Source organism: Bactrocera dorsalis, unplaced genomic scaffold (genome assembly GCF_023373825.1).
Source record: "Bactrocera dorsalis isolate Fly_Bdor unplaced genomic scaffold, ASM2337382v1 BdCtg009, whole genome shotgun sequence".
Lineage (NCBI taxonomy): Eukaryota > Metazoa > Arthropoda > Insecta > Diptera > Tephritidae > Bactrocera > Bactrocera dorsalis.
Genome location: NW_026038060.1, coordinates 80,612 through 106,329, shown reverse-complemented (window position 1 = coordinate 106,329; position 25,718 = coordinate 80,612). Strand labels below are relative to the sequence as shown.

Sequence of the window (25,718 nt, the reverse complement as noted above, 5' to 3'; positions counted from 1 at the left end):
CTTCAGCGGCTAGCATGCGTCTGCATGACAGGCGCTATGCGAACCTGCCCAACAGCGGCGCTGGAAGTCCTGCTGGAACTCTCGCCGCTCCACATAGTGATCGACCAAGTAGCCAAGCATTCACTTCTGCAAATAACGGCAGATGGATGCGGTAAAGGAAAAATAATCTCGTCCCAGAAGATAGAGTTGATAAGTGCCAACAATCCAATTGCCCTCCTCCCGAAGGACGGGATTACAAAAACAATAAACTTCACGGGGAAGTTCAAGGTTACACTTGGCAGCAAGAGCGAGTGGAATGACTCCACCCTTGAGCTGATGCTGAGGGATAGTACACTGAAGTGGTACACTGACGGCTCGAAGACGTCGGAAGGTATTGGTGCAGGGATCGCGGGCCCACGCACAAGGTTATCCATAGCGATGGGCAGATTCCCCAGTATCTTCCAGGCCGAAGTCTTAGCCATAAGTCGGTGTATAGAGATAAATCTCCATCGCGGCTATCGTAATGAGCGAATAACCATACTCAGCGATAGCCAAGCGGCACTAAAAGCGATCTCCGCCTACGAGATCAAATCGCTGCTAGTGCAGGAGTGTAGAGAACGCCTAAACAGCCTAGCGGAATTGAATCAGGTGCACCTAATTGGGGACCTGGTCATAGAGGCATAGCCGGAAATGAACTGGCTGACGAGCTCGCCCGCTCTGCAGCCTCCATAAATATGGTAGGGCCCGAACCGTTCACTGGGGTGGGCCCTCACACTATAAAGGAGCTGCTCCGTAAGGAAGAAAGAGAGGGCAGAGAAGGTCATTGGCAACGGGCACATGGCATGCGACATGCCAAGTTGCTGATAGGGGGGTACAACCTCAAAAGGTTTAAATCGATAATCAACCTCCCAAGGATCAAACTCAGGCTCTTGGTCGCATTCTACACCGGCCACTGCAAGTTGAAAAGGCACCTGTTCAACCTAGGACTTGCCTCTTGCTCTAACTGCCGGTTCTGCGACAGGGAACCTGAAACCCCGGAGCACCTGCTAATCGACTGCATCGCAGTCTGCAGACGCAGGTCTAAGGCCCTTGGAATTACATTTCCGGATAGGGATCACATCGACTCACTAGCTCCCAGCAAAATACTAGAATTTATCGATTTGTTGGGGCTTGGTGAGTCCCTGTGAGTTAGGAGAGGGCACAATAGACCCAAGGTCGCAGTGCATACCTCGATTAATTCTATTCTATTCTATTGGGCCTTATCGAATGCAATCAAGAAAAAGAAGAATAAGCTCTCTACTTCGAGAGGAGGTGTTGTGGAGGCGAAGTAGTTCGTAGTAAATATTATTAAATGAGTACGCTTTGCGTTTTTTTGAAGAGCGCTTCTTTTTGAGTATCCACTCAGTTTTTTTAGCTTGCATCTTCATCGGTTTCGTATATTTGATCTGAATTCATGCTAGAAGATTTTGCATCAACACTCACATCCTTGCTTTTACTACATTTTAGTTTTTTGGTTTCTCTTTTTAATTCTATGTTATCTTTATGCAACTGATTGCATATCGCTCCAAAGTTCTAAGCCTCTCATTTATAAGTGAGTTAGTTTTTGAAGTTATACTTCTTATACGAGTTCGGAAAAGGTTCCGTTAAATGCAAGTTGCAGAACCTTGTCTGCGAAGATGTTCGAGCAGCAAGCGAAGCGGTAACAATCGGCGATCGTTTGTTCGTTTCTGTTGGCACAGCTCGACTTTTCTACCAGCAACACAATGTTGGCATGTTTATGCTATTGTTTTTTTTGTAGAACAATGTTTCAAATTTTGGTTGGTGACATATTCACATGTGTGCGCATATGTATGTTTGTATGATTGTGCATTATTGAAGTTATACTTCTTTTTCTTTTCTTTCGTTTGTCTTTGATTTTTGCGAATTCTCAACTATTTTGTGTGACTTTTGGTTGAAATACTCTGCGCTGGCCTTTGAAAAATTAAGACTATACTTGACAGGATCATTTCTGTAGTCAGTCCACAGAACTTAAAAGTATAGAGAAGGTGCAGGTTCGACTGCGAACATTTGATAGATTCACATTAGGGAATTCATCGCATTTGTTAACATTGTAGGTCGGAATTCGCCTCGTAATTTTAACATTTTTTACAATTCTCTCACATATTCTAACCGAGAATATGAAGAGACAGAAAAATATGTATCTACGGCATATGATGACAAGGCATACTATATGCCGAAGCATAGAATATGAAGAGACCGAAATACACTCCCAACGAAGAACTTCGTTTTGCTTTTCGTTTATATTTTATTCCATTTTGACAGCGAAAAATGTGTACAAAATACACCTCTCACACAGAGACCATAAACACATTTTTGAAGTTATACTTCTTATACGAGTTCGGAAAAGGTTGCGATAGATTCATATTGCGCAACCTTGTCTGCGAAGATGTTCGAGTAGCAAGGGAAGCGGATCGTTTCTTTCGGCACAGCTCGGCTTTTCTACCAGCAACACAATGTAGTCTGCTTATGCTATTGTTGTTTTTGTAGAACAATGTTTAACTTTTTGGTTTGTGACATATTCACATGTGTGCGCGTGTATGTTTGTATGCTTGTGCATTATATCTTTCGTTTGTGTTTCATTTCTGCGAATTCTCAACTATGTTGTGTGACTTTTGTTTGAAATACTCTGCGTTGGCCGTTGAAAAGTTAAGACTATACTTCACTGGATTATTTCTGTAGTCAGTCTTCATTTCCTTTCTTTGCAAATCGACCCGCGATGACGAGGTATGTCGTTTTATCCGACAGCGTGGGGTTTATGGACTTCATTTCTAATTTTATCTTGTGGCATATTAGAAATGATGTTTCTTCCATGATCGCTTGGTTACAACGGATAAAACGACTTCTGAGTGGTGATTTTAATGAATAAATTCCAAGGTTTTGTACAAATAATTATATATGCAGTCAATAAGTACAATATATATATATATAATAAGTACAGTACGCATATGTATGTTTGTATACTTGCGCAATATTTTTCTTTTTTTTCTGTTTCATTTATGCGAATTCTCAACTATTTTGTGTGACTTTTTGAAATTGCAACGCCAATAATGAATACAAGAAATTGACTAAACACCATGTTATAAGATATACAAATTATAATATGACAACCCAATTCGAAGAGTACAAAAGAGAGATAGTTACGCTGCATATTCCCTCCCGCAACGAAGAGACAGAACTACTTTCCGAGTCTAAATTCCTTCAATTAGACTTTGCTTTATAAAATGTGCATAATAAATTTATAAAATGTGAATTTAAGTTTTCTAGTTTTCTTTCATACAAAATGATATGCATTTCTGAATATCACTAAGAAGTATAACTTCTTCCGCGCGTAGGGACTCCACGCACCTTTTTTTTTCTAATTCTCTTATTTTAGTTACTCGAAATGAGCAGAGACTGCTTCTCGGCGGCACCTCATGAATAGGTTGTTCAAATATCATTGAACATGCATACTTATCAACAAAGCCGAAATACAATTAAAAATAAATATCTATTTTCAAACATACATACATATGTATGTATGTACATAAACAACCACACGTATTTAAATGCAATGTGCATCTAATAATATTAAAAATGCATGGGACAAAAATCATAAATTCAAAGAAGAGATAACATTAAACACACACACATATGTATTAAATTGTACTCTTGAAATAACCCCATGTCAAGCGACAATAAACAATATGCTGCAATACATAAAAACATACACACATACACATATTTTTAGTTATTTAAGATAGTTTTAAAATTTGTATATAAGCAAGAAAAATACGAAATAAAATGAATAAGCTCTCCCTAAATAAAAGTCTTGCATTGCCCCCCACCAGAGGTAAGGATTGTAAGAAACTATATTGAGGTATTAACAAGGTATTAGAAACCTCTCGTCTTTATTTGACCAGTATGGCAGTGCTAAGTGCAATTGGAGATTGTTACAACAGAACAGGGCCCGAATCGCGGCATTCGTAAACGAGTCAAATTGTTCGAAATTTCCAGTTTTCGGATTGCGGCACTCGTTATCGAGTACACTCGTTCGAAATTTGACATTCTGTCATTCGATAACGAGTTGTAATTCAAACGAACGTAACGAAATGTCATTCGATTGATAATTTGCAATCGTTAATTCAAAAGTTTTCAAACGTCGTGAGTCTACTCAGAAAAAATCAAATAAAATGTAAGTTAACGTTTATGTTATTGACTATTTTATGAATAGAATCATTTTTTTAGGACAAATGTTAATAAAATCAACATGAGACAAAAAAATTTAATGGTCGAATACATCCTTCGGCATCAAGACTTGGCCAAAAATATGCTGCCGAATTGTGGTCAGGGCAAAGCTGCTGCCAATAAATTGTGGGACTCCTTGGCGGTTCTGCTTAATGCGGCCGGTCCACCAATGAAGGATGCTAAGTCTTGGCGGAAAGTACGTAGATCTCCATGCATTTCCTCTTTTGATAAGTGTCTTAACAAATTTACTAATCCAAATGTTATTTTCTATATACATATACACTTAGGTATTTGCTGATCAAAAGCACAACGTCAAAAAGAAGTTGTCTTTCAACAAAGCGTCGAAGCAGCGAACTGGTGGTGGTCCTTACGAAGAAAAGTACCTAACAACAGCAGAGGAGCAACTGCTTCAGGCTACCGGCATGGACGTTGCGGTAGAAGGCCTGGGAGAAGTAAGAACTTTTGGCAACTCCACCCCTGAAAAAGAGCCTGTCGAAAAGCTTATGGCAGAGTTTTTATACAGTGGCGAAGACGACGTTCCACCGAAACCCTCAACTAGTCGCAGCGCTACGAAGAGGAGCAAACAGGATGCTGCCGATGAAAAGCTGGCCCTCATTAAAGAAAACATGATCGCGTTTGAAAGCTACCAGCAGAGTATAGGCGCAAAACTAGACAAGCTTATAGCTTTGAAGGAGAGGTCGATGGAAATGAAAAAGGAAGCTCACAAAGCTTATATGGAAGTCAAAGCAATAGAGCTGCAAATTAACCGAATACAATTAGAAGCCTTAAAAGAAAATAAATAAATATACAAACAAATAATAATAAACGTACATACACTTGTTTTATTCAAATTGTATTTTCTAGCGCCAACATTATATGGTTTCGAATTTTGTGTCCAATTTTGGTTAAATGAGTTTCGTTTCCTATATCCACTTCTGTGTTAATAGCTTCACTTGCATAATGTCTGCAATACGACGCATCTTTGAAATGTATGCAAATGTTATGCAACGCTGCACATACGTTCCCGAATTGTGCCATTTTTTCAGGTTGGTAACGGCTTCTCTTGTCATTGCTTAGAATTTTCCAACGGCCCTTTAGGATACCAATAGTTCTTTCAACCACACAGCGAGCTTTAGAATGAGCCTCATTGAACCGAGCTTGAGTAGACCCTTCTCAGGGTTCCTGAATGGTGTTAAACACCACGGCTCCAAGGGATAACCCGAATCTCCTATTGATTTACGTAAAATGTATTTTAAATTTAGGTACATATATGCATACCAGTACAATAAGAAATTATATTACCTAAAAGCCAAACATTTTTGAAGTTATTTTGGTTAAATTGCTCCTCCAAAAACTTTCGTTGTGCCGAATGCTTCCACACAAAGGAATCGTGTGCGGCTCCACCATACTTTGAGTCAATGGCCAAAATGCGGTATTCATGGTCACATATCTGTAATTAAATTAAAGTTTATAAGTATACGTATGTGTATGTGAATACATTTTATATGCAACCTACTATCATTGAGTTGAGGCTATGGTATCCTTTCCTGTTGAAAAACATGTGCTCATCTACTGTTGGTTTTTGCAGCCCAAAGTGCGTGCCATCAATACATCCAATAACTGCATGCATAAACACATATTTAAATATGCTAAGTATGCTTCAGCTTTAAAAGCGCTACATTTTACTCAAAATAAAAGCGCTAATCTTACCTCCAGAAATTTTGTATTTTTCAACAAACGATTTCGTGCATTCCGAAAGATTGTCGGGCACGAATTTAATAAATTGAGGGCACAACTTTGTTTCCATTTCGCTGACTACATTTTTTTATTATTTTGCAAATAGTGCTTTGACATATTCCCATCAAAAAGTCATTTCCTACCAAGTGCTGGTAGCCCCCACTGGCCAAAAGGGACAAAGTCGCTCCCAGTTGAATCATTGGTGCCACTGCGGTTGACAAATGCCCTTCAAATTTGAGTTCAGCCAATACGTAGTTAAATGCACTTTTAGAGAGTCTGAACCGTTTCTTGAAGCGTGTACACAATTCTAATTACTTACGCTGCCAAGGGATTGCTTTTGTCTCGCATTCGGTTCCTTATGACTTGCTGCACGTTTTCTTCCTCAGATTCCGAAGACGAATATAAAAAAATTATTGGATGCATCACTTTTGAGAAAAACAATAGTATTTCACCTTTATAAATAAAAAATATAGCACGGCTTCAACAACTTTCTTTGTTTTGATTTCTTTTGTTTTAATTTCTTTTGTTTTGATTTCACAATTTGACACTTCGTAAATGCCATTTGTAGAAAGGCCAGGCTTCGTATCGAGTGCGGCGATCCGGCTACTCGAAACGTCACGAAATTTGTTTCGATACAATAGCTGCTCGATCACGAATGCCGCGATTCGGGCTCAGATTTGTTATTGTTAAAAAAAATTTCGATTTGGTTAGAATGATTTTTATCAATTGCTACCACTAATCCAAGGAAATTTGTGTGAAAACGTAATGACAGCATCAATGCCTCCTACGGCGCACACACCCACGATTTACCACAGATTGGATTATTTGCAAATTGTCGCAATTGCGGAGTACACTTGGATGTTGACCGCACTTAATGCTAGATAACTGGTAGTTTTGATACCGCAATGAAAATGCCGTCGACATATGTGTAAATGGGATGTGTTGCCTCTTCGAAATTTTCAAAGAAAAGAAAACTGCGCTGTCAAACTGCTGAAGTGACAGGTATTGCTTTCAATATATGGCATACTAATTACTATTTATATATTGCTTTCTATAAGCAATAGTGAGTCTCAACTGGCAATAGGCACGGCAAAACAGTTACTATAAAAGTGGCCATACACTACACACAAGTGCGATCGGTGTGTGTGCGCATGCGATTTACACGTGTATGGGCTTGTTTGCATATCGATCCATGCTCGCGAAAATGGATTTTTTTGGATTTTGGAGGGGGGAATCTTCGAAAGATACCGTCATTTTTCCGGACGGTATGCACGATTCGTATTGGTCACTTAAACGGAGACCAGTACGCCTACGTACTAAACCCTTAACTCCATCGTCTTTGCTTATTTATTTGCCACACGGAACTGCCGTTAAGCATTACATCGTGAAGCCAAGCTTAGCCTTTCGGCTCATCAGTCACGCCATTCCGGCCTACTCCTCAGTCATCCTCCTTCTAATTTCATTGCGTTGCCACTCATTCCTTCTTAGCTCTTTCAGAACTATAGCACATCATGCTCTCACACTATCCCACACTTGTTTCGAGTCTATCATAAATCGTACTATGTTATCCGGTGTCACTCGTTCCGTTGTCAGTTTCTCTAGATCAGCTCTTCTCCCCGTCGTAGCTGAATCCCATCGTTTTTGCCACTCATTGAGGCTTGTTACCCTCTCATCCTTCCGTTCTTCAGCCGTTAGTCGCCTGCCAAGTCTCGTAGATCTTTCGTATACTCGTTTGAGTTCCATGGCCATTAACTCTGGTGGCATGATGCCCGCTAATATTCCAACCGCTTCGTAGGATACCGTACGAAATGCACATGTCACCCTAATGGCACTAAGCCGCATTGCTACCTTCGCTTTCTTAGCATACGTTTTTTGCTTTAATTCTGGTCCCCATATGGGAGCCGCATACATCAGAATTGATTGGCTCACCTTGGCCAATAGCGCACGCCTATTTTGGCTTGGTCCACCAATGTTGGCCATTATTCTCGCTAGTGCGGCCGTGGCACGTGCTGCTTTCTCACATGCCTTTTCAATGTGCGTCTTGTAGTTGAGTCTATTGTCTATCAGTACTCCTAGATACTTCAGCGACTTCTGTGTCATGATACTATGACCGTCTATGTTTAGTTTGATGTCTTCGGGTTTTTTTCTACTTGTGATCAGCACAGCTTCGGTTTTTTGTGCAGCGAGTTGGAGGTTTGTTGCCGTGAGCCAGTCTTTAATCGTCATCGCCGCATGATTGCAGAGGTTTTCAAGTTGGCCAAGTTCTTTTGCCACTACGGTAATAGCAATATCATCCGCATACCTGATGATCTGCACCTGTTTCGGGAGTGGGAGACGCAACACCCCGTCATACAGTACGTTCCACAACAATGGGCCAAGCACAGAACCTTGCGGAACTCCGCCCGTTACCACATACTTCTTTTGCCCGTCATCCGTATCGTACAGCTACAGCCGGTCCGAGAGGTAGCTGAATACAATCTTAATCAAGTATGCCGGTGTTTCGCAACGTTCTAGTGCTCTGATAATATGGGGCCAGTATGCCGAGTTAAACGTGTTTTTGACGTCCAAGGTGACTACTGCGCAGTATTCCTTTGTGCCATACAGCCATCTGGTACCCTCTATTGCCTTGTTGGCTATGTCCGTAAGCTTTTTGATCGCATCAGTGGTTGATCTCTGCTTGCGGAATCCATACTGGTTGTCGGACAAACCTTTCTTATCTTGTTTTTCTAAATGCAGCTCTATTCGTGCACAGATTATCCTCTCCAGAATCTTGCCAGTCGTATCCAGCATGCAGAGTGGTCGATATGAGCTGGGCTCTCCGGCTGGTTTATTAGGCTTCTGCAACAAGACCAGCCTCTGCTTTTTCCAAGATTTTGGGAATACTCCTTTTTGTAAACACAGCGTGAACAGTTCCGTGAAAGGTCTCGTATTCTGCTGAATGGCAATCTTTAGGGCTTTATTTGGAACACCATCTACGCCTGGTGCTTTGGCATTACCAAATCTCGCTGCCGTTTCTAAAACCTCCACATGAGTGACTGTGGTATTTTCTTTTTCAGCAGGTTCCTGTATGTTAACCGTTCAATTCTCCAGGGGCTGCGCGGGGAATAGAGTCTCCAAAACTCTTTTCAGTAGCGCTGGGCACGTTGGTGCTTGCCCTTTGCCACCTCTTATTTTTGCCATTACCAGCTTGTACGCATCACCCCATGGGTTTTCGTCGATTTTTGCGCAGAGTTCTTTAAAGCAGCAGGATTTACTCTTTTTAATAGCTTTTTTAAGATCGCTTCGTTTGATTTTAAAGTATGCGCGTAGTTGCGTTTGTTCCGTGAGTCCCCGACTCCTTTGACACCTCCTTCTCGCTTTGTGGCATTCCTTCCTTAATTTGTCGATCTCCTCACTCCACCAGTAAACAGGCTTTCTATGGGCGCCATTTTTTTTCCTACACATAGAAGCGTCGCATGCTTTACTAATGTGCCTCATTAGGATCTCCGCTTGCCGATCTATGTTTTCCTGAAATGTTAGGTTACCGTCTAACAGGAGCTTAAAAAGTTCTACGTCAAGAGTTTCTATTTTCCACCCTTTCCTTTGTACCGTCTTATCGGGCATACTCCTTCGGTTGATCGCTGAGTGTTCAATTTCGAACATAATTGCATAATAGTCACTATGTGTGTAAAGGTCGCACACCTGCCAATTTGTTGTCCGCGCCAGTGAGCTGCTAGCGAAGGTATATCAATAACGGAGCCCCGGCCGTTTTTCTCGAAGGTGTTCTGATTTCCGGTGTTCAGCAACACAATGTCAAGCGACGAGAATGCTTTTAGTAGGGCATCTCCATTTGTACAGATGCTACCCCACTCCATCGCCCAAGCATTGAAATCGACTGCGACCACATTCCTCGTAGTTGATGAAATTTCTGTAACCAGCTCGTCCAGGATTTTATCAAACTCACTCTGCGATATGCTTGGTGGTACGTAACAACTGTAAAAATTGATTCCAGAGATTTTCGGTCGAGTGTAGGATTTCCCTAATAGCGGTTCGTCTTGAAACATTTTCCCTCCACATGCCCATATGGCAGCTTTGTTCGTATTGTCAGAGATCCATGACGCTTATATTTTTATACTGTTCACTTAGTATAGCTATGTCAACCTTTTCCTCATCTACCGTCTGCTTAAGAAGCTCTTGTGCAGCCTCACAGTGATTGAGGTTGAGTTGCATGACTCTCATTTTTTGGTGATTTTACATGCTTCTTGATACAACCGACACCTTTTACCACCAATTTGGTGGTCGGTATTTTCCCTGCCTTATTTTTATACATGCACAACACTACGGGATCTTTTCGCATGACTTCGCAAAGTGTCCAGTTTCTCCACACTTGACACAGCACTGGCTCCTATCATCGGGATTGTGGCATGTTTTCGCCAGATGGCCGTACTCAAGACATCTAAAACATCTCCTGAGACTTTTCTTCGCTCTTATTCTGCACACTACCCAACCTATTTTGATTTTGTTTGCACCCTGAAGTATTCTTGGCTCCAACGCGGGTAGGCTTACCACTGTAGTTTGGGTTCCTAAGTACGCTGGCCTGATGCTCTTAATCGAATTTTCATCAAAATTACTCAATTCATTTATTTGTAGTCGTATAGCCTCGGCAATGTTCTCTTTAGTCGTGATTTCGTCAAGGTCTCGTATTTCTAGCATGATCTCGTGAGTTAAGGCTTTTATCTGCGTCTTTTCTCTTAGTACTCTGCTTATTTCGGTCTTGAAGGTGCCTGTGCTTTTCATTTGTGCTTCTTTCAACTTTCCGTCTTTCTGATCTTTGTTACATTTTCCCCTAGTTTCTGCAGGGTATCATTTTTCCTCACAGTCCTTAGAATGTCGCTATATGACATGTCACCTGTTTTTTTAATGACTATTGCATTAGGTCGAGGAGGCGGCTTATGTGGTGCCTTCTTTTGTGTCTTACGCTTGACTGCGATCCAACCATCTTGCTTTCCCATTTCTTTATCATTGTCTTTGATGGGATTATCACGCTTTCCTTCTTTGTTTAGGGGAACTTCAGGTTTACTCGGCCATTCCCTATGGGTGGTTTTGTTCTTCTTCGGTGGTGTTCTTCGCTTTGGTTGAACTTCGTCGCGTGGCCTCTTTGGCGTATTCTCTCCAGCTGTTGGTATGACGAGAAAGCTTCGTCGTGCTTCCTTATTGGTGATGTACTCTTCCTGAGCACTTGCATGTAATTTTGCAATCACACCGAGAAGATCTCTCATGGTGTTGTTGATAGACCGCTGCGGTGGATGCATTGTTGCAATCAGCTTCTTGATCGCATTCCCTAGTTCAGCCATACAATCTCCATGAGGTTGTATCGCCTTTACCAGGGGAATGGTCTCGCCCAACGCTCGTGGTGATGACCTCGCTCTTATAGGTTTGTCAACACCAAGGTTTTTAAGGTTTTTTTTGTTACCACCATCGCTCAGGCTTCCAGTGCTGCTGCCTCCTATAATCCCAAAAATGTTGCTGCTGTTGTTATTAGTGTTTTTATTTCTCGTGCTGTTCTCCATATGTTTCGTTTTTCCAGCGCATCGTGTGCAGGGGGCGGGCTGAAATAAACAGGAACGGGTGTACCCTCGGGGACACTGCCCCTACCCCAGTTCCCTCAGGCCTGTCCTTCGCTTTACCAGTCACGGAAAACACGGACGGACCGGCGCTCGCCCGGAGCAACGTAGGCTACTACTCCTGCGTCCAATGCACACTCCTTGACCAGGGCCCGAAGGGGCTGGTTCTTGATACACACCGCTGCGGACACATCGGCAGAGCATGCTCACATCACCCTCTCCATTCCGCTAGCAGAGAAAACGCTGTCAGAATTTTGAGGGACTCCCAGTGCGTCGCGCTGTGTATCGGTCGATTTTTGTTGACAGTCGCACCTAAAATGGTGAAACAGACGCTGACCATGAAGCCGCCCATTGTGGGTCAGACGCGCCTGGATTTTTATTGTTTGAGGGGGGGACACGTATTTATATGGGTCGGTGTCGATTCGCCGCAGTCACAGAAGCTTCAACGGACCTGCTAGCTTTTATGCCGCATCCTCCACTTCTGCCGCTCATCGTCGGGGATTGCTTATTCGTTTAAACTTGTTTCGCAACTAACCTGCTACTTCAGGCCGTTCGGCTATCCGCGCCCTGCCGACCCCCCCGGTAGCTTAGAGCCCAGCTAGAAAGCTCATATTCGATTGAACAGAGCACTCCGTCCGGGATGCCTGTCGTGTGTGGCACTGTGTGCACACAAAACCTCATTTTTCTCGTATCGCCGAACAGTGAAGATAGCGGACGAACAATGGCAAGTGAAAAGGGGTGAGCCTGCTTTAAAGGCTTCAAAAAATCGATTTTTTGAGGATTTTTTTGAAAGGAAAAGAAATAATTCGTTCTAGGCTTTATAGTTATATATTTGAAAATCTTTCACAAATTTTTTGGACACGAAATCTTTAATATTCTGTCTTTGGGATGCAAATGTCCAATGCATCTCGCATGTGCTTTGTAGGACGACGGTCAGGATGCAGGTCACAATTTCTATCGGAAACAAAAAATTCAAAGTGATTCATATTTTTTAATAATTTGTCTTCTAGTTACACTAAGACAATTCCAAAAACAGTGTCGAATTTTTAAAATGAAAAAAAAAAAAATGGTTTTTGACCAAAAAAAAAATGTATTTATGGTGATTAAAAATATGTTCAAACTTGACTTTTCGTAGTTTTTTTAGTTTAAATAGAAGATAATCTTATGCCAGAGATAATAAACTTTGACGTTTAGTTTTGCTTTTATATCCTGCCCGCCACTTAAGAAAAATCGTAAGAATGGAAAACCGAGAAATCGCGCCTCAAAGATTTCGGGTTTTACAAAAGCGCTTGTATATCTGTTAGAGGCTCGGTCACTATTTCTCTTCTAGCTTCGATAATATTTCGAATTCCCATCTATAACTTTGTGGACATATTCTTAGACATTTTTTATAGAGATTTAACCAAAAAAAAAAATCGATTGTTTGAAGCTTCTAAAGCAGCCTCTCCCCTAAATAAAGATTTCGTATCAGAATTTATTGATCTTTTAAAAAAAGAATTGGCAATTTGTCAAACGAAAAGTGATAAATATAAAAAAAAACTGAGAAAAATAAAAGCTGGAATAACTTATTAACGAAATACAAAGAAATAGATAAAAGTTCTACATTAGAAGAATTGAAGTGAAGAACGAACGCAAAATGGATTTGTGTGTCGTGTATGGACGAAACGAGTTCAGACAGATCGAACGCACATGTGTGTCGTGTATGGCCCCCTTAACATAAACTTTATTCTGTCGAGATGCGCCGTTAGTTATTTCGAGTACTAAAGCAAGGCATACATGCACCAATTATTGTATCAACTTCAACGAATTAAACAACTGGTCGCTACGTATATGGGGCAGTTGTATGAGTTGAATCAACTGGTTGGATGAAAATCAAAATTTTTTGATATTTGGTGAAGTTGGTTGTGTTAGTTGGATAGTGTTTGGGTTGGTCGTGCGATTTCAAACGATTTCGGCATTTTATTTCGGGGTCGGCTTTAGGATACCATCTCACGATTTCAGGGTTAAAAGTGGTATGGTTGGATAGAACTGCTGCTCCAAACTTATAGTTTTCGAGATATATGCATTTAAAGTTGAAAACTTTGCAAATTTTATCTTGCAATTTCTCGATTTCTAGTAATTATTTATTTCATATTATGCACTTTTTATGCACTTATACTTTATTACATTGTTTCTACATATTTATTTTTTAGTAATTATTTAGTTATTTGCTTAAAATAAGCATTTTATATTTTACACAATTTTCATTCCATGCACAATAACAAAAGTATTCCGTGTTGACAGATAATAAGTGTTGCCAAAATTACACATTTATCAAACGAATAAAAATGAATCAAAATGAATAAAAAATAAGATTATACCCCAAATACATAAATCATTGCCCCTTTTCTTCATACATCATGATTTTTGATCGGGCAGCACGCCAACGCAAAAAGGAGTTTTACTCAAAAAAAAATTCGACACACACCGGTGTTGGATCGGCAAGGGTTATTTTTTTTTTGAAGTGCGGCCGAAGGCCGCCAACGCAAAAAGGACTTTTACTCAAAATTTGGATCGGCCAGGGTTATTTTTTTAGAAGCGCGGCCGAAAGCCGCCAATGCAGAAAGAAGTGGGATGCGAATGGACTAATGTTTACCCTGTTTTACCTTTGTTGTATTGCAAATAATCATTATGATCCTTTTATTAAATTATTAGATTAAACATACTTATAAGCCTTAAAACTTTTTTATTACAAATTAAAATTTATTTCAGATGGTATTTGTTTTCTGTGTTTGAGTTTTTATATCCATTCTTACTCATTTGATAAATGTGTAATTATGGCTACACTTAATATCTGTAAACTCGGAATACTTTTGTTATTGTGCATGGAATGAAAATTGTGTAAAATATAAAATGCTTATTTTAAGCAAATAACTAAATAATTACTAAAAAATAAATATGTAGAAACAATGTAATAAAGTATAAGTGCATAAAAGTGCATAATATGAAATAAATAATTACTAGAAATCGAGAAATTGCAAGATAAAATTTGCAAAGTTTTCAACTTTAAATGCAAATATCTCGAAAACTATAAGTTTGCGGCGGCAATAATTATATATTTTCATAATCTGGAGCAGCAGTTCTATCCAACCATACCACTTTTAACCCTGAAATCGTGGGATGGTATACTAATGTTTCCTTTATTTCGGCTGTCGAAGAGAGCGCGTCATATGTAATAAGTAAAGCAACATCTTCCGAGCTTATGTTTAAGCAACGAAGTGAATATTCAAAATGAAGTTGGCCTCAAAATTGTATTAAAAGTTGTGTCGTGTGTAGCGACAAGGTCAATTTCTAGCCCAATTCAATCAAACTAATTGATGTGTGTATGCCTTGCATAATGATTAAATATATCGATAGCGCACAGTTATCGTGTGCGTAACCTAAGGAGAAATAACGTTAATATTTAGTAAAATTATAAATTGTTATTATGATTCGTAACTTAGGTAATGTTTTAGGTGCGTATCGACGCATACTACTGTGTCAACGTGAAAAGGCTGTAGCAGGGCTTCGATTGAGCCATGTGTAAGTTAATGGTTTAATAAATTTATTCTTCGTAATATTACGTAAATATATTTCAGAGTTTCGTACAGAGAAGTTCCATTGAAGCAATCTGCAATAACTAAAGTTGGTGCTGAAATGGTCGGTGCTGCAATGTGGTGGTGGATTTTATGGCATTTGTGGCACGAATCGGAGCATATTACGGTAATTACTAGTCCATCTACATATTTTGCCAAATATTTTATGAAATAGTCTGTTAAATGTCGGAAAACAGTCCCTTAGGTTAAAATAGAAATTGGTGAAAATAGAAAGAAAGAAAGAACCATGGTGTTGGGCTAACCTAGGTAATTTTTTGAAGCGCAGCCGAGGGTCAACGCAATAACGAGTTTTACGCGAAAAAAAACGACACCCATGTGTTTTTTAAGCGCGGCTAAAGTGAAAATTAAAATTTTGCTATATGTTAATTAGGTGTTGTTATTGTTCGATTTCGCTTATTTTCACAACGTGACAGGAATATGAAAAGAATGCCTCGTACCAAATTTTGTCGAAATCGGTCTGTCGGGTGCCGAGATAGGGATTTCAACAAAAAGTCAGCCGTGCCACAGGCATTGTCTAATATCCTTTTTTTAGTTACTGATTTATCGCGCTTTTAGTAGTCCTCAACGCTGCCGTTATATAGCAGGGTGGGTTGAGTTTAATATCGCGCCCGTTAATTTGGCTCACTGTACCTAAACTGAGAATCAAATTAAAAATTTTGGCACGATTCCGATTACTTTGGCGGAGGGGTAAAAAACCGAATTTCCGTATAAATGGGGTATGTACGGATAGGGTGGCTTCTCCAGAGGAGGAATATCCATATACACGTTTAAAAATTCAAAAATTCATGGTATTTCCACATGTTTCACAGAATATTTTCACGTTTTTCACTCACTATATTTAAACAACCGATGAGTCGACGTTGCGAGTTTTCGAGAGAAAAGTCCTGCGAAAGATTTATAGTCCTTTGTGCGTTGGCCACGGCGAATATCGCATTCGATGGAACGATGAGCTGTACGAGATATACGACGACATTGACATAGTTCAGCGAATTAAAAGACAGCGGCTACGCTTGCTAGGTCATGTTGTTCGGATGGACGAAAACACTCCAGCTCTGAAAGTATTCGACGCAGTACCCGCCGCGGGAAGCAGAGGAAGAGGAAGACCTCCACTCCGTTGGAAGGACCAAGTGGAGAAGGACCTGGACTCGCTTGGAATATCCAATTGGCGCCACGTAGCGAAAAGAAGAAACGACTGGCGCGCTGTTGTTGGCTCGGCTATAATCGCGTAAGCGGTGTCCACGCCAGTAAAGAAGAAGAAAGATATTTAAATATACACTCTTAACATTGAAATAAGTTCACTTTTCACTTTTATTTTGTAATTTTTCAGCCAAATTTAGTAATTTTTAAATTTATCAAATTTAGGGCGAAAAGTTTAGAGTGTTTATATTTACGAGGAAAACCAGCATTGCCACACCTTAAAAACCAAAAGTGAAGGATTTTTTTTAGCGTTTCACAGCGTTTTCTTTGTTTGTACTTTCGAGTGATTCTTTTTTCTTTATTAACTATAAAAAAACTATAAAGAAGATTTTTCTAGCTAAAATTGAATATGTGAAAACTTTTCTAAATATATACATACATATAGGGTGATTTTTTAAGAGCTTGATAACTTTTTTTTAAAAAAAAACGCATAAAATTTGCAAAATCTCATCGGTTCTTTATTTGAAACGTTAGATTGGTTCATGACATTTACTTTTTGAAGATAATTTCATTTAAATGTTGACCGCGGCTGCGTCTTAGGTGGTCCATTCGGAAAGTCCAATTTTGGGCAACTTTTTCGAGCATTTCGGCCGGAATAGCCCGAATTTCTTCGGAAATGTTGTCTTCCAAAGCTGGAATAGTTGCTGGCTTATTTCTGTAGACTTTAGACTTGACGTAGCCCCACAAAAAATAGTCTAAAGGCGTTAAATCGCATGATCTTGGTGGCCAACTTACGGGTCCATTTCTTGAGATGAATTGTTGTCCGAAGTTTTCCCTCAAAATGGCCATAGAATCGCGAGCTGTGTGGCATGTAGCGCCATCTTGTTGAAACCACATGTCAACCAAGTTCAGTTCTTCCATTTTTGGCAACAAAAAGTTTGTTAGCATCGAACGATAGCGATCGCCATTCACCGTAACGTTGCGTCCAACAGCATCTTTGAAAAAATACGGTCCAATGATTCCACCAGCGTACAAACCACACCAAACAGTGCATTTTTCGGGATGCATGGGCAGTTCTTGAACGGCTTCTGGTTGCTCTTCACCCCAAATGCGGCAATTTTGCTTATTTACGTAGCCATTCAACCAGAAATGAGCCTCATCGCTGAACAAAACACGCGCGCGAAACACATTTCGAACCGAACACTGATTTTGGTAATAAAATTCAATGATTTGCAAGCGTTGCTCGTTAGTAAGTCTATTCATGATGAAATGTCAAAGCATACTGAGCATCTTTCTCTTTGACACCATGTCTGAAATCCCACGTGATCTGTCAAATACTAATGCATGAAAATCCTAACCTCAAAAAAATCACCCGTTATATGAATATATGAATAATATGAGATTTATATTTAATAAATACAGATAAGTAAAATCGTGTGACAATATTATATTATATATATGATTGTAATATAACATTTTTATATACATATTACAATTTTATACTATAATAAAATCATCAGCGAATACCCGGGGTGACCGAAGTACTTTCGCGTAGTAAACCTTTCTGCGTTGGCGGCCTTCGGCCGTGCTCTAAAAAAATAACCTGGCCGAGCGAATACCCGGGGTGACTGAAGTACTTTCGCATAGTACTCCTTTTTGCGTTGGCGGCCTTCGGCCGCGCTCTAAAAAAATAACCCTGACCGAGCGAATACCCGGGGTGACTGAAGTACTTTCGCGTAGTACTCGTTTCTGCGTTGAAAATAAAAAATATATTGACTTTTTGTTTTAAAGTGGTTATAATTTATGGTTATCATGCACTCAAATTTTAAGTTTTCGTTATAAAATGGTAAATTTTGGTTATTATATCTGTCAGCGATTTCCATTTATTTTTGATGATACATTGGTTTGTATTTTAGGTGACAATATATATATTATTATATTTAAAATATGAGTTTTGGGCAGGGACCGTAACTCTTATGACTTTTATCAAAAAAATCAAAAAATAAGAATTATTTTTGATTTTTAAATATTTAGATCAAAAATAAAAATTATTTTTGATTTTTATATATTTAGATCAAAAATAAGAGTTATTTTTGATTTTTATATATTTAGATCAAAAATAAAAGTTATTTTTGATTTTAATTTTTTTTTATCAATAATAAAAATCAATTCAAAATTTGTATTTATTTATTTATGCCTTATGTATTACAATATGCTGCATCATTCCAATTTTTATATATGAATATATGCGACTTGTCCATTATCAAACGTCCAATAAACTCTTACGTAAATATATTCACGGTAGCAATGCTTTAATTATAACAGTATTCAGAAGAAACAAATTTAGGCGTAGTGATAAAGAAGAAACTGACAATTAAAATATAGAAAATTATGAAAATATCATTGATAATGTATCAGCTATAAAACGTGAATAGAGCGAAATAAAAAAATTCTAAAATTCTTAGCTTACGTAAAGCTTAAAAAGTAATGGTTACTACTGCGAGAGGCTTATAAGTTTTGGCTGCCATTCAAGTCAGTGTTAAGATGTTTTTTCAGGTGTTCAATTTTACCATCATAATCGATTCTAAATGTTCCTCAGATAAATTATATCTCAAATCTCCCAATATCAATCTGAGTGCCGAAAATGACCTTTCTACACTGACTTGAGTGGCAGGTACAGAATGAACAACTAAAGCTAATTTTCGAAGCCATGGATACGCAAATTTTGAATTGATTTTTATTATTGATTTAAAAATATAAAAATCAAAAATAATTCTTATTTTTTGATCTAAAAAAATAAAAATCAAAAATAACTTTTATTTTTGATCTGAAAAAATAAAAATCAAAAATAACTTTTATTTTTGATCTAAATATATAAAAATCAAAATTTAAAAATCATACAATATTTCGCATATAGTTCACCTAAAAATCATGATGGTGTAATCAAAACTTTTCTACGATGTTCCTTTATGTATGATTTTTTTCATTAAAAATTGTAAAATAACTCTTATTTCCGGTCCCTGGTTTTGGGTATGAAGATGTTATATTTTTCGGTTATCATGCACTCATATTGAAACAAAATTTGAGTTTTCGTACTGTACTGTATACTTTATAGTAGGGGAGCCCAAGAGGGGATTTTTGCAGTTACTTAAGCGTGTCAGAAAACTATATGGGGAGAAACATTGCACCCTTTTATGTACCCCTACCAAATATGAACCCTTAATATGGAGGCGTGCGTTGGGGGGGTTCGTCAGATTAGAGAAAAAAATCGATCCTTCTGGAAACTCGAGCGCGTCAGATTAAGAGATGGTATGTTAAATGCATGAAGACGAGTGTATATTTCAATATTCTGACAGTTTGAGGGTGGCTTAGAGAAATAGCAGGGTGACAAATCTGTAAAAAAAACGTCACCTTGAAATACTCGAGCGCGATAGATTTTTTTTTTTTCATTTTAAAGGTAATTCTGTCAGAATCACGAAAATCATATAATCTGACAATTTCCGTGGGGCGATACAGGTAAAATCGTCGATAAAAGGTCAAGCGTCCTAATCTCCATAGCGTGGTTGTTGTTAGTAAACGCTTGACACTTTTGTTTGTTTCGTTCGTTTACAGCGATCAGTTTTACATCCATTGTAAAAATGAGTGACGTTAGTGTCAAATGTGTTTACTGTGGCGAAGAAACGTATGAAAAAAAAGTTTATTCCACAAACTCTAAATTTTTTTTATTAATATTTAGATCTATTTTCATATTAATAAATTATTCAATTTTCTATACATATACATATGTATATGTATACAATATACATAATACATATATTGTATACATATACATATATACATATTTATATGTATACACTGTTTTTATTACATCCTGTAACAAAAACAAGAACCAAACAGAATTCTTCCACTTTTAAATCGTCAGATTAACGATATGCCTCTATATAATTGTCAGATTATCTTTTGGGAAGATTCTGACATCAAGTTCATCCCACTGTATAAAAATCTGACGCGCTCGAGTATCTCAAGGTCACCTTTTTTTTACAAGTTTTAAAATCAATAAATGACTTTTGTCCACGTCGAAATTGTCAGAATATTAAATGGTACACTTTTTAGAGGTTCACTAACATTCGCTTAGAAAATCTGACGCGCTCGAGTAACTAATTTTTTTTTTTTAACCTGTCATTCCTTCAACCCTGACTTGATTGTCGGATTAATATATATCGACTATCAGAAATACAATGCGCGTATATACCATAAATGACTGACGCGCTTGAGTATTTTCATGTGACTGTTTTTTTTTTTTTTTACATTTTTGACACCAATTTCCCGCTCTTCTCCCCACTAAAATGGAAAACTTCACCAAGACTTTCTTTTTATTTAAACGTTTTCTTGACAATCTAGTAAGTCTCAATGACGCTCCAGTAACTGCAAATTTAGCACTCCGGGCTCCCCTACTATTACACTTTATTACGTAATATCTTACAGTTTGTCAAGAAAATGTTTTTACAAGCCCAAAAATGTTTGATTTGACTCTTCCATTGTAAATAAAATCAAGTTAAGTCGTTAAAAGCTCTTTAATTTTTTATTCAACATATATGTAATGCATAAGCAGTCAAATAACATAAGCACTGTCGAAAATTTTGTAAAGAAAATAAAAAAAAACAGTAACAAAAACAAAATATGCCACTTAGATCACTGTCAAGAAAATGTTTTTACAAACAGCGTTTTATGTAGAAATGCAAAATGTTTCGATTCCTAGAAATTTGAATTGATGGAAAAAGTACCGTTGACAGCGACACATCTTCGCGATAAAGCTAAAAGTTAGTGTTGAAGTGAGCATTAAAGAATTACGTTGTAAATTTAGAAAGTACTTTTTTATTTTGAAATGCCGGGTAAAAGAGTGGCCAGTGATATAATTCAGCTAGTGTATTACAGTTTTTATGACGGGAAAAGTGTTGCAAATATATCAAAAACATTTTCTCTTAGCAGGCAAACTGTTTATAATATAATTAATCGTGCGGAAAAGGACGGAAGATTGGATTTGCGTAATTCGCCAGGGAGGCCTAAAAAACTATCTGCCCGAAATGAGCGCCGAATAATAAAAAAAGTGTATAATGATCCCCAAATATCAACAAGAGCTATTGCAAATGAGATTAAATTGGAGTCTGGTGTTGATATATCGCATGAAACGGTTCGCCAAGTACTTCTAAAAAATAAGTACTCCTCACGAGTTGCACGAAAAAAACCGCTATTGTCACAAATAAACAAAGAAAAGCGCCTGTCGTTCGCCACAAGTCATATTTCACATAGCGATGCTTTTTGGGAAGATGTTATTTTTTGTGACGAAACGAAAATTATGCTTTATTATAACGAGGGTCCTAATAGAGTGTGGCGTCAACCCTTAACAGCCTTGAACCAAAAAAATGTTATACCAACTGTTAAGTTCGGTAAGCTTTCCGTGATGGTATGGGCCTGTATTTCTAGCAAAGGAGTTGGAGATCTTGTTTATATTGAGGGTCATATGGATGCTTCGCAATATCTAAATATTTTGCGGTCCCACTTACGAAATAGTGCGTCTAAATTTGGGTTCGAAGGAAATAAATTTAAGTTTTATCAAGACAACGACCCAAAACATAAGGCGCTTAACGTAAGAACTTGGCTCCTTTATAACTGCGGTAGAGTATTAGATGCACCTCCTCAGAGCCCAGATCTCAACCCCATTGAGAATTTGTGGGCACACTTAAAAAAGAAGGTGGGAAAAAGAAATCCGAAGAACCGAAATGAATTGATACGGTATATTAATGAAGAATGGGAGAAAATTCCTGGCGAGTATGACCTAGAAAAACTAATTAAATCAATGAAAAGCAGACTACAGGCAGTTATCGACTCTGGAGGTCAACACACAAAATATTAAAATTAATTATATTAATACATTACCGATTTTTGTTTAATTAAAATGTTTTTGTAAAAACATTTTCTTGACACTGAAAATAATGGATTATTTTCTTTTTTATTCAAAACTTCAAGTTGTTTTTCAGAAATTTTCGACAGTTTTCGTGTTTCATAAATATTTGTTTAATAAATATATGATATGTAAAAAATTTAAACATTTTATATTTATATTTATTTACTTAATTAACAGCATTTAGGAAAAAAGGCACACTTCTATGCTTGTAAAAACATTTTCTTGACAAACTGTATATATAAAAATGAATCGCAAAATGTGTTGGTAAGCGCATAACTCAAAACCGCCTGGACCAATTTTGCTAATTCTTTTTTTAAAATGTTCGTTGAGGCTCAAGGATGGTTTTTACGGCAAGAAAAATTCGAATAATTGCCGGAAAACCCCTGAAAACAGCCCTTTTCTTTTTCTCTTACAAACGAATGAATGTTTGTTCGTTAGTAACGCTAAGAGAACGGCTGAACCAATATTGATGAAATTTTAAGAGGTTAGAAATAAAAAAACCTGTATACTTTTTGTGAGGAAAAGTCGGAAAATTGGATGATTCCAAAAAGTTAACTTTTTCCATACAAATTTTTTTTAATTTTTTTGTTTTGTTTTTCAATTATTTGAATCGTTCAAATTTGTCGTTTGCTTCAAAAATTTTTAAAACTATTTAGTTATGTTGTGTTATGTGTGTTGCACACAAAGTGATGAATTACAGATTGAAATTTGTTACGATGCCACGAAGAGGTCGCGCTAATATCGGTCGGCGTTCTTTTTGACATCAACGTTTGCGAGAATATTGCTCTATTCGGAAATACCTTGATATAATATTATACATGGAATGCATCGTCGAAGAAATAGTTAAGCAGAAAGCAAAGTCAACCAGTAGATGGACATCCAGGTGTGTTATCAATTAATGCATTAGGACGAATTTACACAATCCACCCGTAAAACGACGATTGTTTCTACCTTCGGTTACTATTGATAAATGTAAGCGGTTCAACTTCATTTGAGTTATTGCATACTGTGAATGATACGGTGTGTGCAACTTTTTGAGAAGCAAGCCAGCAATTACAATTGCTGGAAAATGAGAATCACTGGAATTCAAATGAAGTTCGCACGCTTTTCGCGATAATCATTTTGACATATCAGCCTTCTAATCCGCGTCTATTATGGGATACGAACAAGAATGTCATTGTCGAAGACATTTTACATCGTCTTCGCTAAAAATTGGAAAGGGATCAATTCCGGTGGTTTGATATCAATTCCATTCGCGGAACATTGGCCAAATTATCGTAAGTACGAATCCTTGAGTGTACGGGCAATCTTAGCTGCCACAAATACCTATGTTGTTGACTTAAACTGGAAAATTCAAAGTCAAATTCCAGGAGACTTGCGGTAATACAAATCAATCGATCGTGTTGACAATGAAGACGACACCGTGAATTACCAGTGGAATTTCTAAATTCTTTGGAGAGGCCTGGTATGCCACCGCATCATCGCAATCTGATTGTGACGCACCTATCAAATATAAGGGGCAGAATGCTTGATTCTACAGATTTTTTTTGAGTTCTAACGATTTGCCATTTCATTTCAAAAGTATTCCGTTTCCAGTGAAAATTGAATTTGAAATGACGATCAACAGGATAGTCGCATAGTGGGTGGCATACATTTGGAAATGCTATGTTTTTCACGCAGGCGTGCTGAAGAGTTGGACACATTTACATGTACATTTACGCACCGGAACAGAAACCAAAAAATTTTGTTTATCAAGCTGCGTTACATTGAAGAAAAATGTAGACATATAGCAAATAAATGATTATCAATACAATATTAATTTTTGTCTTTTCATTTCAAAAGACATAATTTCACGCAGGACAACGGCTGCGGGGTCAGCTAGTTATTATATAATATTACTTATACATACATATGTATATATAATATTACTAATACATGTATATAATATTACTTATTTGTTTAATAAATTTAAAAAAGAAAATATCCATATGCATGAATAGAGGAATTTTTGCGAAAAAGAGGAATTTCAGCGAATTGCCTTATCATCACATGGCAGCGCTCCATTTCGCCGTAATTTTTGGTAAACAAATGAGGTTCAAACAAGTGTAAAATGTGATTTTTAAAATAAAGATTTTTTAGGTAAAAAACCTGTTAAAAGTGTAAAATGTAGATTTATTTTAAAGATTATAGTGCAATTTAATTAATTCCAAGTGAAAAATGTGAAAAAAGTGTGTTTAATGTGGTGAAAAAGTCCTTGAAATGGTCCAATTTTGCGAATTTTTGAACTTTAAGGCCGAATATCTCCTAAACTAAGTGTTTGCGGACCTTCCTCTTTCCAACGGTATCTTCAAATCGCGGCGCCAAAGAAATCGGAATTGTGCCTTGGACCGGCCAGGGTTATTTTTTTAGAGGGCGGCCGCAGGCCGCCAATGCAGAAAGGAGTACTACACGAAAGTACTTCGGTCACCCCGGATCCCTTTGCATCATTAATAGATGCAACATTTTGGTTTTCTTTATTTTGATTTCTTGTCCATACAAAAATGTTGGCTAGGTTGCATTGGTTTCAGTTTGTATGGAAAAATGAGCAAAAACACTAATTTTTGGCCATTTTCAAAGGGCTCCCTACAGGTCTATTGGGGCTCTAGGGGGGGTTTATTAAAAGTTCGATCCTTCCTCTTTCCAATAAGAGGGCGTGAGGGGGTAGCGCCCCCCGGTTTTTCTCCATAAACGATACTTAACCGGCGCGATACTAAATAAACATTCCTCAGCAGGGTTACCCTTCGTTTTCATTAATTTTCACACTGTCGGTAGAAGTTCTTATAATATTTGTACTGAGCAAATTTGGTTGTTGTAGTACTTCTTTGTTGTTGTTGTTTTAACGGTATATCTAATCCCAGTTAGGATGGTAAGAGTCACTTGTGTTGTCGTCGACGTCATCTAGCGAAAGGCCCAAGAAACGTTTGCGCTAGGGTCACTCGCGTTTCTCGCGGCAGCTGGAGCTCTTCGTGGTGGCTATGGGTGGTGATTTGACTCCAAGTACGCCATTCACGGGAAGGGAGTCGCGTCCGACTTGAGGATTTTGTTGCGGCTCTGTACCTTGGCGATAATAGGGAGAGAAGCAGCATAGACTATAGAATGTTACACCTAAAATCTTAGGATTATTGACAGCCGGAATTTTGACGTCGTCGACTGCAATATTAAGCTCAAATCTATACTCCTTCGTCCAGTTTTTAAATATGGTCGCTGTGGATTTGGTGGGGAAAAGTGTGAAGTTCCGTGCAGTGCGGAAACGAGAAAGGTCGGTGAGGTAGTTGTTTACCTTCGAACACATGCCATCGATTCCATTGCCTGACGTCAATATCGTGCAGTCATCAGCGT

At 38.1% G+C, this 25,718-nt stretch overlaps 1 protein-coding gene and 2 pseudogenes across 1 annotated transcript; all 3 read left to right on the top strand.

The window, feature by feature from the left end:
* Positions 1-1,845: 1,845 nt before the first annotated feature.
* LOC125779940 (uncharacterized) lies at positions 1,846-5,488 on the top strand. Its single transcript, XM_049461138.1, has 2 exons — positions 1,846-4,459; positions 4,551-5,488. The coding sequence occupies exons 1-2, from the start codon at positions 4,286-4,288 to the stop codon at positions 5,064-5,066; spliced, it is 690 nt and encodes a 229-aa protein (XP_049317095.1). The 5' UTR covers positions 1,846-4,285; the 3' UTR covers positions 5,067-5,488.
* Positions 1,963-2,045, top strand: LOC125779942 (small nucleolar RNA U3; annotated as a pseudogene).
* LOC125779941 (small nucleolar RNA U3) lies at positions 2,688-2,890 on the top strand (annotated as a pseudogene).
* Positions 5,489-25,718: the final 20,230 nt, after the last annotated feature.